The 15,092-nt window shown below is 36.8% G+C and overlaps 3 protein-coding genes across 3 annotated transcripts; 1 reads left to right on the top strand and 2 right to left on the bottom strand.

Moving 5' to 3' along the window:
* Nucleotides 1-6,920: 6,920 nt before the first annotated feature.
* LOC123316927 (uncharacterized protein K02A2.6-like) lies at nt 6,921-8,348 on the bottom strand. The gene has a single exon (XM_044903242.1). The coding sequence runs from the start codon at nt 8,346-8,348 to the stop codon at nt 6,921-6,923; it is 1,428 nt and encodes a 475-aa protein (XP_044759177.1).
* A 1,088-nt stretch (nt 8,349-9,436) lies between these two features.
* On the bottom strand, nt 9,437-10,504 carry LOC123316925. Its single transcript, XM_044903241.1, has one exon. It carries the CDS (start codon nt 10,502-10,504, stop codon nt 9,437-9,439), a length of 1,068 nt encoding a protein of 355 aa, XP_044759176.1.
* Nucleotides 10,505-12,599: 2,095 nt separating this feature from the next.
* LOC123317525 lies at nt 12,600-13,133 on the top strand. The gene is made up of 2 exons (XM_044904098.1): nt 12,600-12,760; nt 12,822-13,133. The coding sequence occupies exons 1-2, from the start codon at nt 12,683-12,685 to the stop codon at nt 13,113-13,115; spliced, it is 372 nt and encodes a 123-aa protein (XP_044760033.1). The 5' UTR covers nt 12,600-12,682; the 3' UTR covers nt 13,116-13,133.
* The last annotated feature ends 1,959 nt before the right edge of the window (nt 13,134-15,092 follow it).

The following is a 15,092-nucleotide window of genomic DNA, read 5'->3' as shown; positions in this document are numbered from 1 at the left end:
CTAATAGCTATTTATGTAACAAGTACATAAATTAGGTCTTTATGGACGAGTCCAAAAGTTTATGGCAGAGCGAGCAAAGCGAGCGAGGCCAATAACTTGGGCAAATCCATAAAGCCTAATTATGTACGAGTTGCATACAAAGCTTTATGTTCGACTGCAATGCAGAAATTTTATTTTCTGAAATGGCTTATCACTGAAAAACATTAAGTGTGCTTTTGATTATTTTACCTTAGTAACCAGCGACCTTAGGAACCTTAGTAAACACAGTTGTTTACTTCCTTAATTTTGTGACAAACGTCACAATAATCCAAAAAATGGATAGTGCTGGATAAGAAAGCGTAGAAAATTTAGCCGTAAGCGACAAAGGCCCAGTTGCAGGAAAGTCCATCAAGATTTTATGCCCTATCAAAATTTAAAACTGCCTTTTTTGAAGGGGAAAATGGAGGATTAAGATTTTAATGAAGTATTAAATTGTAATGTACTTTCCTGCAACTGGACGAAAGAATCTCTCTTACCCATTAATTTCAAAAGTGCTTATAAAAATATGTACGCAGCACCTATAACAAGTCGTGTAAAACGAAGGAAATTGTAAAATCAACAGAATACAGTATTCTGGCTTATTCAATAGTGAATTGAAAGCTCACAAAAGTTCTTCGCTATGGACTACATAGATGAATCGGAGAGTACTAAAATAAGTGTTACCACCAGAATATTGGGCCAGGAAGTAGCTGATGCTAGCATCAAAAGTATTGCAGATCGAAAAGTGTGCTTCCACTTCGAGCTCGACTTCCTCATGCATTTTTAGGATAACAAAAAAATGTGTTTTTAATATTCACTACCACACTAATGCTTAGAAAAGTTATTCATCATTTTGTTTTAAAGTCAAGGTTCAATTTTTCTGTAATTCATGATTTTGTTTTTAGGTCGAAGTTCAATTCTTGTCCCTTGAATAAAGTGTTATTTGCATCTAGTATATTTATTTGACAGAATGATAGTGACAGTTGAGTCCAATAAAGTGGTGTCCAATAAAGTGGTGTCCAATAAAGTAGTCAATTATGGACACTAAACGAATTCATAAATAAAGTGTTTATGATTCAGTCGAACATAAAAATATATTTCAACCTCAACTATCAAATTCAATGATGCCATGATATTTTTATCAATAAATTAATCTAGTTCCAACATACTCCCTCGCGAAATTATTGAAAACCATAACGATAAGGCGGCTTCACCACACGTCCTATTCTAGTAGTGATTTCTTTCTTCTCTTCATCTTTATTTGAACGGCTTCCTTCTGAGTTCAACTCCATGTCTGTGTTCTTTATTCTTGACTGATCAGTTGATCTAGTCGAATCTTTGATTTCCATGGGATATAAAAGTTGGAAAGGTCGTAAAAGTTCACCAGTTCTTGTTCTTAGACCTTCCCGGAGGTGTTGGATATATCTTTGTTGTCTAAAGAAGCTGTTTCTGTCTATTTGATCTAATTCAGCCATGTCACTATTGGTTATGTCACTAATGAACATAGCAGGGGTTAAAGCACTCAGATAATTTCCATCATCAGATGAATATGTCAGAGGTCTACTATTTATAACTGCTTCACAATCACACAAAAGCGTAAGTAATTCTTCGTAAGTGACTACCGCTCCACCTAAATTTCTTCGGAGTAAGTCCTTTACAATTCGAACCATACGTTCCCACCATCCTCCCCACCAGGCAGCTGTGGGTGTATTGAAAATCCATTTTAATTTATGTACAGAGGAATATGATAACACCCTGTCCCAATAGATTTTCTTCAATAGATTAAATGCACCAACAAAATTACTACCGTTGTCTGAGTAAATAGTGGCAACTCTACCTCTTCTGGCTGAAAATCTTCTTAATGATGAAAGGAATGCTTCAGTAGAAAGAGAATTTACCAGTTCCAGATGTATCGCTCTATAAACTGCGCATGTGAATAATACTATCCACGTTTTCGTTTAATCTTTGAGATACAGAGGTCCAGCCAAATCTATACCTACCACATTGAAAGCTTTTCCACATGTTATTCTATTTCTAGGTAAAGGTGCAGAAGGTGTCTCTATAGGTTTACTGGTATATCTTTTACATATACAGCATTTTGAAATTACTTGTCTCACAGTTTTCCTACTCTTTAATATCCAGAATTTCTCCCTCAGAATACCAACAATGTTTGAACTCCTGTATGACGATTGAGTATATGATATTCTACTATGAGTCTATTGACCAGAACATGCCTTCTAGGAAGTAGAATAGTGTATTTGAAATTTCTTCAACATCTCCCAGAATGAGTCTTGACCTTATTCTCCATAATTTATTTTCGTCTTGAAGTCTCCAAGTTTAAGGAACTAAGATCTTTACCGAAAACTTCTTCTTGTACCATTCTAAGTAATCTTTTTTCTGCTTCACTGACTTCATCACATGTGATTTCATCTGATTTCTTTAAATTTCTTCGCCTAGAGTTGAATCCAAATCTCAACATCCATGCGATCATCCTCAAAACTTTAGAGTATTTTGAAAAGTATTGAAATTCTTCAGTTGTTTTATTCACTTTTGATATAAGAACTTGTGTTGTATTCCTTTTTTCTGAATTCGCTTCTTCTGGACAAAATATTTCATTATTAGGCCATTCTTCTGAATTATTTTTTAACCATGTTGGACCAAACCACCACTTAGTTTCCAGCAAAGTTCTGGCATTGCAGCCTCTGGAAGCCAGATCTGCTGGATTGATTTTGCCTGGAACATGGTAACAATCATCTGTATTTGTATGTAGCCTTATTTCTTTAACCCTGTTTTCCACAAAAGTTTTCCATTGTCCTTTTGTTCTTATCCAATTCAATGCCACCATTGAATCACTCCAGAAGTAAGTCTTCATATCGCAAAATTCTTTTATTTTTGTAACAGTTATGTATAGTCTAACACCTAGTAATGCCGCCAATAATTCCAGTCTAGGTAAAGTGATATTTTTTGGAGCTCGTCTAGATTTAGCAAGAATTATATTGACTGAAATCACTCCATTAATAATGGTTCTTAGAAATATGCAACTTGCATATGCTGATTTACTAGCGTCGCAAAATACGTGGATGGTCGAGTTTGAAGAATTTTCCAAATTGGAATTTCCACAAAGTGTCCTTGGAATTTTACAATGAACTAATAAATCTAGTTGTTTTACCCAGCATTGAAATTTTTTAGATATTTCAGATGGCAATTCTTGATCCCAGCCAATCTTAAGTTGCCAAGTTTGCTGTAATAATAATTTGGGAATCAGTAATACTGGACACAAGAAACCAATTGAATCAAAAATTTTTTGTGCCACTGATAGCAAACTTCGTTTAGTCAATACAATTTGAGAATCAGACATGCTATGGATATCACAAAATAATGTATCTTCTTGTATATTCCAAAGTAGTCCAAGTACTCCAACTACGTTCACTTGATCAGAAATTTCCTTAGATTTTTGTGAATTGTATATCCATCCTCGTAAGTTGAAATTTGCAGACGACATGATAAATGTTGCTTCTTTGATAAATTTTGCGCATTCTGATTCATTTGTTACACTTGTTACACAGTTATCTACGTAAAATGAATTTTTCAATTTTTCCGCCGTCTCTTTCAACTGTGTAATGTTCTCTACTCTTCGAAGGAAAAACTCTTATGTATTTTTATTAAGATGTCTAAAACACTGGTGTGTGCACTTGTCACATTTTGCAAGCATCAACATTTCAGAAAATCGGGGATATGGGATCAGTTTCGTGGCGGCGCCACCATGTCATTTGCTTCGTTCCATCCTTGTTCTACCAAAGGAAGTCCAATGATATTCTCTCGTTTTATTTTGTTTAGCGTTGATATCGAATGTCGATCAACGAGTTCAAAATATGAACCGACCCATTTTGTCAGCTGTTAAGGAATATTTGTGATTTACAGTTTTTCGTTGTGAAAACAAATCTGTCAATATTTCAACACTACTGAATAAGGGTTCGAAGGAGGATTTACTGTCCTTCTTCAAGATAATTTCCGTTTGACAACTTGAATTCGTGAGAGGGTAATTCATTATGATTTTAATAAAACACAGTTGATTGGTCAAATATCCAATATATTCAGATGACAGAAAGGGAATTTTCACTATATCTACTCAGGAAGAATATTTGAAGTAACAGACTCGAATAGATTTATGTATCTCTGATTCTCAATACATGCTCACAATTCACATTACGTATTTCCAATACAGTTTCTTTGAAATATTGCTGAAGTTTCCATAAAACTTAGCTATATCGGTCCCGAATGTTCATTCATCTGATTTAGTTCTGCTTCAAATTCCAACAACACCGAATTCTTAGCTGTAGTTCTTGATTGTCCATACAGAAAACTGAACTTACTGAACGACATGTTGAATGATTGAATGTTCTACAGCTTTTTCTCGAAACTTATATATTTTCACATACCAATAATCGCTTATAAATACACATATTCGTACTTCGTAGGAAAGTATTCAAATTATTTCCAAATATCAAATGACAATGCTCTGTCAAATTCTAAACAGCGCTACCTACAGTGGAAAGAACGAAATTGATCCCATATCCCCACGAAATTAAAAACAAAATCGAATCAGTGAATACACCAGAGTTTTAGACATCTTAATTTTTATCAAACTTCATTCCGTCCGTCACAATCGACGCTAAATTAATATATTATCATCTCCATGGAAAATAGAACAATCACCATAATCTACGTGCATTAGTGCTCTGTGATAATAGCTCAATAATATTCTTTGTCTAACATGGGTAGGTCCACTACAAACCCTTTTCCACGTTCAAATAAAAAAAAAAATAAATGAACTGAATAAAAAAGGCAGGAAATGATTATGACAAATCATAATCTTTCTGCCAAACTGGTTTCTGCTTATTGCGAACTGGACGTGACGAAACTGCTGCAGGTGGTGAACCTTCTCCACTTTTGATCTCTTCAGGTAATGTATCCTCTTTTAACTTCTCAGTTGGACGATGATCATACCATTCCACTTGATTTTTATGACGTTGAATTGAACGCGTAGGTGTATTAACCAAGACCAATGGACCATCTACTGATGTAACTGTTCCTGTATCCCCTTCAAACTTGGAATCGGATTTAAGATGACTGAACGGTCTTTTCACCAAAACTTCGTCTCCAACTTCAAATGCTTTGTCAGGAACTGAGTCATATTTGAGTCTTTCTGATGACAACGCCTTTTGGTATGCATCACGTTCTCGAACACCTGGAACGATCCGTTCTCTCATCGTTGGAATTTTGTCTCGAAGTTTGCGATTGAACATGAGTTTTGCCGGACTAATACCAGTTACAGAATGAGGAGTTGAATGATACATCAGGAGATAATTGTTTAACTCCCGCTTGTAGTTTTCATCTTTCAGCATAGCAATTTTGATAATCTTTTTAATACTGCAATTTTGCCTTTCTACCTCTCCATTGGCTTGAGCCCAATAAGGTGGAGTGGTGTAATGAATGATACCTAACTCTTTACAGAAATTTGAAAACTCTTCAGAATTGAAAGGAGGACCATTGTCGGATGTTATTGAATAACAATAGCCAAACCTCGCAAAAACTTCTTGCAGGAATGCCGTCGTAGCTTCAGCCACACATGAAGAAGACCACAGTCTTCTTCATGACCTTGCACTCGATGAATTTGCTGAAGTAATCTACTACAACACATAAGTGTTTGTTTGATGGAGATGATTTAAAATCAATGGCTAAGTCCTGCCAAGGTCCATCACGGAGAGTACGACGAGACATTTCTTGCAAAGTGATTGACTTACCAACCTTCTGACACTCGCCGCAGGTGCGAACAAATGTATCTGCTTCCCTATCAATCCCAGGCCACCACACCTTGCTTCTGAGGCGTTCCTTCATCTTTATAATACCTGGATGACCTTCATGTGCATTCCTAATACCTGTCTCCGTAGAAGAATGTTGTTGACAATGCATAATTCTTCGACTAATGCAGAATATGTCTTCTCAGTGACTCGTCGATTTGAACGAAGGCTTTCACAAACAGACTTTAAAATTTCATCTGCTCATAATGCAGTACGAATCTCTTTCAAGGTAATAGCTCTTGGAACTAAACTGTGTACAACCATTACTAAATTCTTCTCGTACTTCTCTTCTTCTCTTCTTCTCTTTTCTGTTACGATATTTGTAGGTGGAACTAAGCGTGACAATGGATCCGCAATATTGTTCTTGCCTGGTACATGTATAATTCTGTATTTGTAACCTTGAATTCGCAAAAGCCACCGTTCTAGTCTTGCACACGGTTTTGACCTCGAACCAAAAATGGTTTGTAACGGTTTATGATCCGTAACCAGGTCGAATTCACGACCAACTAAATACATTTTTAACCTTTCCACTGCAAATACCAGAGCTAAAGCTTCTTTCTCCGTTTGGGAGTACCGTCGTTCAATTGGAGAAAGAGAACGGCTGACATAACATATCACTCGAAATTGATCATTCTTTCTTTGTAGCAGCACTGCGCCAAGACCTACTGGACTTGCATCCGCCATAACAATTGCTGGCAATTCAGGATCGAACAAACTGAGATAAGTATCTTCAGAAAGCAAAGATTGTACGTGAATGAATGTTTGATCCGCTTCTGCTGTCCACTTGAACGGATTATGACGAGCTACTTTCTGAAGTACATCAAATTCTGTGGAGAAGTGAGGAATAAAACGGCCCAGGTAGGACACCATCCCTATGAAACATCGCAGTTCTTCTGCTGTTCGTGGTGCACGGAACTCCTTAATTGCACGTACCTTGTCAAGCATTGGACGAATAGAATTATTGCTGATGATGTGTCCAAGGAAAGTTACTTCATTTCTTCGAAACTGGCATTTTCCAGGGTTGATTACGAAACCAACATCTTATAAGCGTTGAAGGACTGCTTTAAGATTAGCATCGTGTTCTTCCAGTGTGCGTCCAAAAATGAGAAGATCGTCTAAGTAATTGAAGACACCTTTCAGCCCTGATAAGATATTCTCTAAAATGCGTTGAAACATCTCGGGAGCACATTTTAATTCAAACATTAGTCGCTTATAACGAAACAGCCCCAAATGTGTACCAAAAGTTGTAACTTCCCTTGATTCGGGTGCTAACTCGATCTGATGATACGCTTGCTTAAGATCAACCTTACTGAAGACAGTAACATCCTTCAACAACGGTGCAATATCATCGATCACTGGAATTGGATGTTTTTCATGTAGTACAGCTTCATTTGCACGACGCATGTCAACGCAAAGACGAATTTCATTTGGTCCTTTTGGAACCGGAACAATGGGAGAAACCCAAGGAGATGCACCTTCGACGCGCTCAATAATATACAATCGAAGCAACTCATTAATTTGCTCTTCTATACGGGTGCGTAATGCGAAAGGTATCCTTCGAACGGGCTGGATGACTGGAGGAACGGATTTGTCGATTGGAATCTGGAGCTGAAACTCCTTCAATTTGGATAAGGGCTCTTTTATTGGTGTCGAAACTACTCGAACGTAAAGGTCCTTGGTTGCATTCAGACCAACTCGAAGAACTCCGAGGGCCTTAGCATCGACACGGCCAAGAAGTGTTTGGATATGTTCTTTGAAAACGATTACTTCTGCTGTCTGGATATTTTCACCAATCTGCAGTTCTATATGGACCGTTTGAAGCACTGAATATTTCACTCGACCAGAAGCATCGAAGAAATTGACATCTGGGTTTGGGACGTAACTCAAGAATCGAACACCCTTACGATACAACATGTTCCATGTTTTTTTTGACATCATTGTCCACTTTGTTCCAGAGTCAATGAAGGTTTCAGTAGGAACTCCACCGAAGTGACAAGTAACCAATTCGTCATTTGGCTCAATAAGATTTCGTACGCAAAAAACGTTTTCATCACAAACTACTTTGACGGAGGATGAAGATGGCTGTGACTCCTTTGCTTTCGATTCATTAAGCTGGGAACGAGACTTGCAAACTTTTGCGAAGTGACCTTTCTTCTTGCACTTCTTGCAGATTACACTTCGAGCAGGGCATTGAGGATAACGTGACCGATGTCCTTCATTTCCACAACAAAAACAAGTAAACCTTGTGGATGAACCGAAAGACTGCGAATTATCAGACTCCTTCTTACCCCTTTTTTGTGAATTTGTATGAGGAGTGCGGCAAACTAGGGAAGAATTTTGAGATGGAGAGACAGAATGTCCTGTTATAGCATTGGACTGCTGACTAACACTTTCCAAGGTTCTGGCTAGCTTTTCGACTTGATCTAGCGTCATATCCTCCTTTTCTAGTAAACGGTTACGAAGTTCCATGGTTACGAAGTTCCATAGAAAGGCAACCTTCAATAATCTGCATGTGAATGGCTTCATCGAGAGCCGAGGAATCTCGGAACGAACAATTCTTTGCTTGCTTACGAGCCCGTGTTTGGAAGGTAGTAATGGACTCGCCATTTTCTTGACGAATATGGTTCAATATATGGCGTTCATACCATTTGGTACTCTTTGGCTTAATCTTGGCTTCAAGACATTCCACTGTGTAAGAATATGCATCATATTTTTCTGGATATTCAGTCACCGTTGGCAACGAAAGAAATAAATCCTGAATTTCTGGACCACCTAGCAACAGTAATTTTGCTTGTTTTACTTTGACATCATCAATTTTCTCGGCCGTGAAGTAGAACTCCAGAGTTTGCCTCCAACGATCCCAGTCATTTACAGAAGTTGCATTTCGCACGGAAAATGGAGAAAACGAAGACTTATAACTCTCCATGGCTTGAAAACTCTTGTGCGTTCTCAGTACAATCTATTGGAAGAAACTGCCACCTTTCCACAATTCAACACCACGTTTTTTTCACCTCGTCGCCATTTGTAATGTTCTCTACTCTTCGAAGGAAAAACTCTTTATGTATTTTTTATCAAACTTTATTCCGTCCGTCACAATCGACGCTAAATTAATATATTATCATCTCCATGGAAAATAGAACAATCACCATAATCTACGTGCATTAGTGCTCTGTGATAATAGCTCAATAATATTCTTTGTCTAACATGGGTAGGTCCACTACAAACTGTACTGCAACATTATCCAAATGATAACTAATCGTAGCTGACAAAATAAATGGACTGCATTTGACACCAAACACTACTCTGCAATGCTTGTATATTTTAGTTTCCTTTTCTGAGTAGTTTCTCCACCAGAAAAATCTTAAATAATATCTATCTTCTGGACATATACTTATCTGTAAAAACGCTTTTTCTATATCAGAAACTATGCCAATTGCATTGATGCGAAATTTTAAAAGCAATGATGGGATTAATTCCCGAAAATTCGGACCCTTTTCCAAGCCATTTAATGAATTCCCATCCTTGTCCCTAGCTGATGCATCGAAAACTGGGCGAATTTAAGTAGTTGCACTTGATTCTTTAATGACTGCATGGTGCGACAAATAATGAATTGAATTTTCTTGTCTCATTTCTTTCTCGTCGGTCACTTCCACAATAATACCCAATTCTTCCCATTCATCGAATACCCTTGAATAATCATCATATTTGTTCAAATTCAACAATCTTTTTGTATTAGACTCTAATCTACTAAGAGCCATTTTCTTATTATCTAAAATATTCAAGTGATCTTGCGACCAAGGTAATTTAATTTCATATCTTTTTTCGTCATTTATAGTAATAGTATCATAGAAATGGATCAAAGCTTGCTCTTCTAGAATTTCATTTGATTTTACTTGTACCGAATCTTTTATACCAAGTAATTCTAACTCCCATAAGTCTGGTATTGACAATTCGGAAAATCCAGAAAATATAGTCTCATTGCGTTGTTTTGTGTCGTACTGTCCGATGAGTGTCCACCCCAAATATGTTTCGAGCGCTACAAGGCCACCATCAAGGTGATGTTTTCTACCAGTTAATAAATGACCAAATATATCTGCTCCTAGTAATAGTTCAATTTCCTTTGAAGCATTTGACAAATTGCTATCGTGAATCACAATATTACTCTGCTTCAAATAATTTATACAAGATGAATCATCAATACGAGGAATATAATTGCAGATTTTATCTTGATTCAACATATTGAGTTTAAATTCATGTGTGTTATCAATACTTTTTATTGTTTCTTCGAATAACTTATGAATTTCTGGCTGGGATTGCTTCCCTCCAAAAACTCCCTGTATTATAGTTTCATTGTCAATTTTCTTCAACTTAAGTTCTTCTGCACTTCTAGATAAAATATAAGAGCTTTGTGAACCAGAATCTAATAATGCTCTAACTATTTTTTCGCTCCCTTCAAAATGAATCCGCACAAGAACTGTTTGCAATAATACTGTACTAGATAAGTTGCTAGTCAAAATATTTTCTGTTTCATTCTTCTCATTATCCTTCTTTCCCTTTTTCAGATCTGAATCCGGACACATTATTGGATAATGTTTCCTCGAACAAACTATACAGTCCCTGGCCATATTATTAGACGCATTGATTCGATGCAAAATCTCAATATTGAATTATTGAATTGAATGTATATGTTACATATACTTCATCTCTAAATGGTTTTCACATATAATATATCATATTCAATAAAAAATATTGATTTATTGATGATTAAACATGAAATTCTAATATTTTGCTGAGCCACCCTGTGTAGCTATGAGAGCTTCATACTATCAATGCAGAATTGTTCGGTTTGATGCATTCGAGGATAACGATTTTATATGTGAATTATCGAAATAACGTCCGAACATGCAGAATGCAAGACGTCCACTGGAAGACATAGTACTGATTCATACTTAAGTACTAATACTACAAAATCAAAAATAAAAGCTAAATAGAACAATTTAATGAGAGTAGTAGATAAAGCTGACATTCTGTGGAAATGAAATTCAAATATTCTGCTTTTTCCTCGGGCAATACCAGTAAATATAAAAAAAATCCTCAGTGCGTCTAATAAACTGGCCAGGGACTGTACATCTCACAAATGCTCTGCATTGTTGACAAGTATGATATTGTTTTAGGCAAACGGAACAACCTTTCTTTTCTTTGACAATATTTTTTCTCTCATTCAAAGATAATTGCTGAGCTTTGAGACAATCTTGACTCCAGTGAGATTTTGTACAGAAGAGACAATATGGAACTTTCTTACCAACTTTTCCTGCGTCTTTCGAACTTGCTGAATATAATGCTGCAGCTGTGTATAATCCACCGTCACCTGTTTTATCGACTGGTTTATTGTAGAAACTTGACTGTGCTAGATTTATTCTTTTTTCTGATTCAATTTCGCTTCGTAAAAAATCTAATAAAAATGACAGATTATCAGAACCACATATACTTTTCCCTATCTCATTTGGATTCGAAATGCTGTTCACTTTATTTGAACTGCGATATCTTTCCCATGCTTTCAATGTATCGTTCGGTACTGAAGACTCTACCAAAGGATACAACATTGCCGCATATTTTTCCTTTGTTACCCCTAGAGATTCCAATGCCCTAAGTTGTGTTTCTAACTTATCATAAAGATTGGAAAGTGACATACTTGTATTGTCCATTGCTTGTTTGAGAACTAAACTCAGCAATTCTCTCACATACACCTCGATAAGGAATTCATCTTTTGCAAACCTTGCCTTTATCTGATCGACAGCTATCGTGTGATTCGCTCCTAATGGAGGAAAACTCTCCACTAGCTTCCTTGCTGCTGAATCAACTTCTGTTGCCTGAAGTAGGTACTAAAATTTGTCTTCGGAATCGATTTCCATGTCTTCATGTATTTTTCGGAACTGTCCCCAAAATCCTATCCAATTTTTGACATTTCCGTCGAATTTTTTCATTTCAATTTGTGGAAGCCGGAATTTTCTCTTTTTTTTTCGCCGCTGCATTCTTGCGATGTTGTTTGATCCAATGACTTCTTCAACTCAGCTTCACATTTAGATCTTTGTCTTACGAATTCTCGGAAAAATTCTACTTTGTTGAATTCCTCTTCTAAATCTTCCTCTTCAGTTTCATTTGATAATAACATACCTCTAATGTTTTCATCTGAAGAGAATAGTCGGTCACCCTTGTCTTCTAATTGCCTTAAAAGGGATAACATGTCGTCTTTGCTTCGTTCTTTGTCGCTTATTTTCAGGTCTATTTCTGCACATATTTTCTTGAAGTGTTTTCTTATTATTTCTCGTTCTTTCTTGGAATTCTCCATTATCACGGTCGCCAAATGTTATATCTTTACTTATTTACCTTTTGAAAACTTAGAATTGAACAAATTATTAGTTTTCCAAAAGTGACTTTTTATTTTTCTATATTGACAACACTAAAAATATATTTCAACCTTAACTATCAAATTCAATGATGCCATGATATTTTTAATAATAAATTAATCTAGTTCCAACACAAATAACTTATTGTCAGAGAATACCTGAATCCATTGCTCATGAAAATTTTATCCTCCTCGATTCAAATGATCACGATCCGCTATTAATGGAACTCGAGAAATCACATCTCAAAAGATTTGTGTCACGCTTTTCGAATAAATATTTCATTGAAGCACAATAAATAGATTCTATAATATTTTTTACATACCTACATACATCACGATAATACAATCAAAGAATGATAAGTGTGCGGGGTATTCGAAATATAAGGACATCCGAACAATGTTTATTTCATCGAGTTCCGATATGGCGAGTCACACAGGTTGTCTAATTTTGACCTTAATTTTCCTAATGGAAATGGTGAGTCAGCACTTTTTGTTGAAAATTTTGAAAATTAATTTCATTACTTTCATTTCTTCAGGTGTCACCATCCATCTCCAAGGTTGCATCCTCAGAACAAGAAAAATCAACCTATAAATTTTCTCTGGAAGCGGAAGATTTCGATAAGGAGTTGGCCGAAATTTCTCTAGGAGAGTTCATAGAAGCCCTACAGGAAATTATTTTACTGCTTCAGCCAGAATTGAATGCAATTTTTGAAAAAAGCACATCAATTCCTCGTTTCAGAAAAGCAAATGAGGGAGAAAAAGCTATCAGATGCGTATCGAAATTATTTAATTTAATTAAGGGCATTATAAGTACTCTGTTTCCTAAATAAATTCAATAAATAAAGGCATATCTGTATACCTTTATTAATTATATTATATGAAACCGATATTTTTTCTTTTTTTTTTCCTTCGAACATTACATCTTATTGATAGAAACATCATTGAAAAAGTATTTATTTTTCGTGACGCTTATCTCGTATAAATAGTTATTTGTGCAACCAGTTGGGAATTGAGAGTATTTCTCGCTTCGCTCGTTGCGCAAAAGAACTTGTTATGTTTTGTTTAATTTATTTATATTTATCACACCCTTAGAAATTTGTTTGAAAAATAATAGTAGGTCCCTTGATGACAATAGTTGTGATTTAATGTCAATGTGAAGTGACTATAAAAAAGACAAGTTTGAGATACATCGGAATTTTTATTTACTGTGAGACGACTTAACATTGGTCCTTCGAGACGTTTTGAATTATTTCTTGGATAGATATAGACCCAGACAGTTATGGAGAGAAATTCGGAAGAAAATAATACAACAAGACGTAATGCAGGTATCAACACTAGACTTGCCGATTGTTACCTATGGCCACCAGAATTTGGTTCGTCAAAAAGGAAGTCCGTCAGTGGAATGTCAAAGATTTCAGAAGAAAGTCATTCAAAACTGAATCAAATGGAATTAAAAGATGCAGTTCTAGAAGTAGATGAAGAGGACAACACAACCAAAAATCACTCGATTCATCGAAAAGTTCTTCCATCTGCGGACGACAAACAAGAGACTGCATCTGTTCGTTCAGTATGTTCTAGACAATCGAACTCAAGTAGTGTTGAATTACAAAGACGAAAGCATGCTGTTGAAGTTGCAAAAATCAAACAAGCCATAGAAATGAAGAAACTAGAAGATAAATTACAATTGTTAGAGCTAGAGCAGAAAGTGTTTGAGACCCAGGTTTCAGATTACGTGGAAAGATCTTCGGTTAGATCATTGCATAGTTCCAGAAGTCAAAGACAAAATGTTCCAGACAATACTCCCAGACGGAAAATGGATATAGTAGAGGAAGCTCCAAGACTGACAATACCAGATAAGAGACCCATGCGTTCTCCAGAACCATCCGACATCGAACGATTATGCCATACCATAAGTGGGGTGTAATGGGGAAGGATGCGTTTTATAGCCTCTCCTCTCAAATGCCAACCTCACCTACTCGCGGTGCACCCTGTTCTTACTAACGAGGCTCTGGCGACCGAACATGAGCGGTATAACTCTGTTTCCCACAATTACGTAGCCTAAACATTGGCTTGAGCAGGAAATGGCTCTCTGCGTTGCTCAAGTTACGTCTCAGACCTTGTCGTCTCAGGATACCTGTGCCACAAGATAATCTAGTCGTAGCCGCAACCAAAGTTGCACTGACAGCGTTACCAGTGCAGCTTTTGAACACCTTCTAACGCAGCTCCTACAAAAAGATGGATCAGTCGAACAGGACAAAATTCGTATCCGGAGGTAAAATACCCTCCCATTCGGATCTCCGGGGGAGGGTGCCCGAGCGAGTGAATCATCGAACAAACACCAATGAAAAGCACATAGCTTTTGCAGCATGGAACGTCAGAACCTTGCTAGACAACCCCAAGGCCGACCGACCAGAGAGGCGTACTGCCCTAATCGATAAGGAACTGCAACGAACATCCATTGCAATAGTTGCTTTAAGCGAAACACGCTTTTCGGACGAAGGTAGCTTGGTAGAACAAGCGTATACTTTTTTCTGGAAAGGCTTGCCGGAAGGCGAAATCAGACAACATGGCGTAGGCTTTGCCATTAGAAACGACCTGGCCGCCAAACTTACCGAAAATCCAGTTGGTATCTCAGAACGTTTAATGACCCTACGTTTTCCTGCAGCGAATAACACGTTTGTGAACATCATTGAAGTATACGCACCCACTTTGAACTCCTCTGACAACTTAAAGGACACTTTTTACGAAACACTCGTTGCTACATTAAGTAAAATCCCAAAACGGGAACGAATTATTCTCCTTGGAGA

Source organism: Coccinella septempunctata, chromosome 7, assembly GCF_907165205.1.
Source record: "Coccinella septempunctata chromosome 7, icCocSept1.1, whole genome shotgun sequence".
Lineage (NCBI taxonomy): Eukaryota > Metazoa > Arthropoda > Insecta > Coleoptera > Coccinellidae > Coccinella > Coccinella septempunctata.
This window is presented reverse-complemented; position numbering and strand designations above follow the sequence as displayed.

Coding starts and splice junctions, on each gene's coding strand:
- LOC123316927 (XM_044903242.1), bottom strand. CDS start 8,348: ATGGAACTTCGTAACCGTTTACTAGAAAAGGAGGATATGACGCTAGAT.
- LOC123317525 (XM_044904098.1), top strand. CDS start 12,683: ATGTTTATTTCATCGAGTTCCGATATGGCGAGTCACACAGGTTGTCTA. Junction 12,761..12,821: donor TAATTTTCCTAATGGAAATG/GTGAGTCAGCAC, acceptor TCATTTCTTCAG/GTGTCACCATCCATCTCCAA.
- LOC123316925 (XM_044903241.1), bottom strand. CDS start 10,504: ATGGCCAGGGACTGTATAGTTTGTTCGAGGAAACATTATCCAATAATG.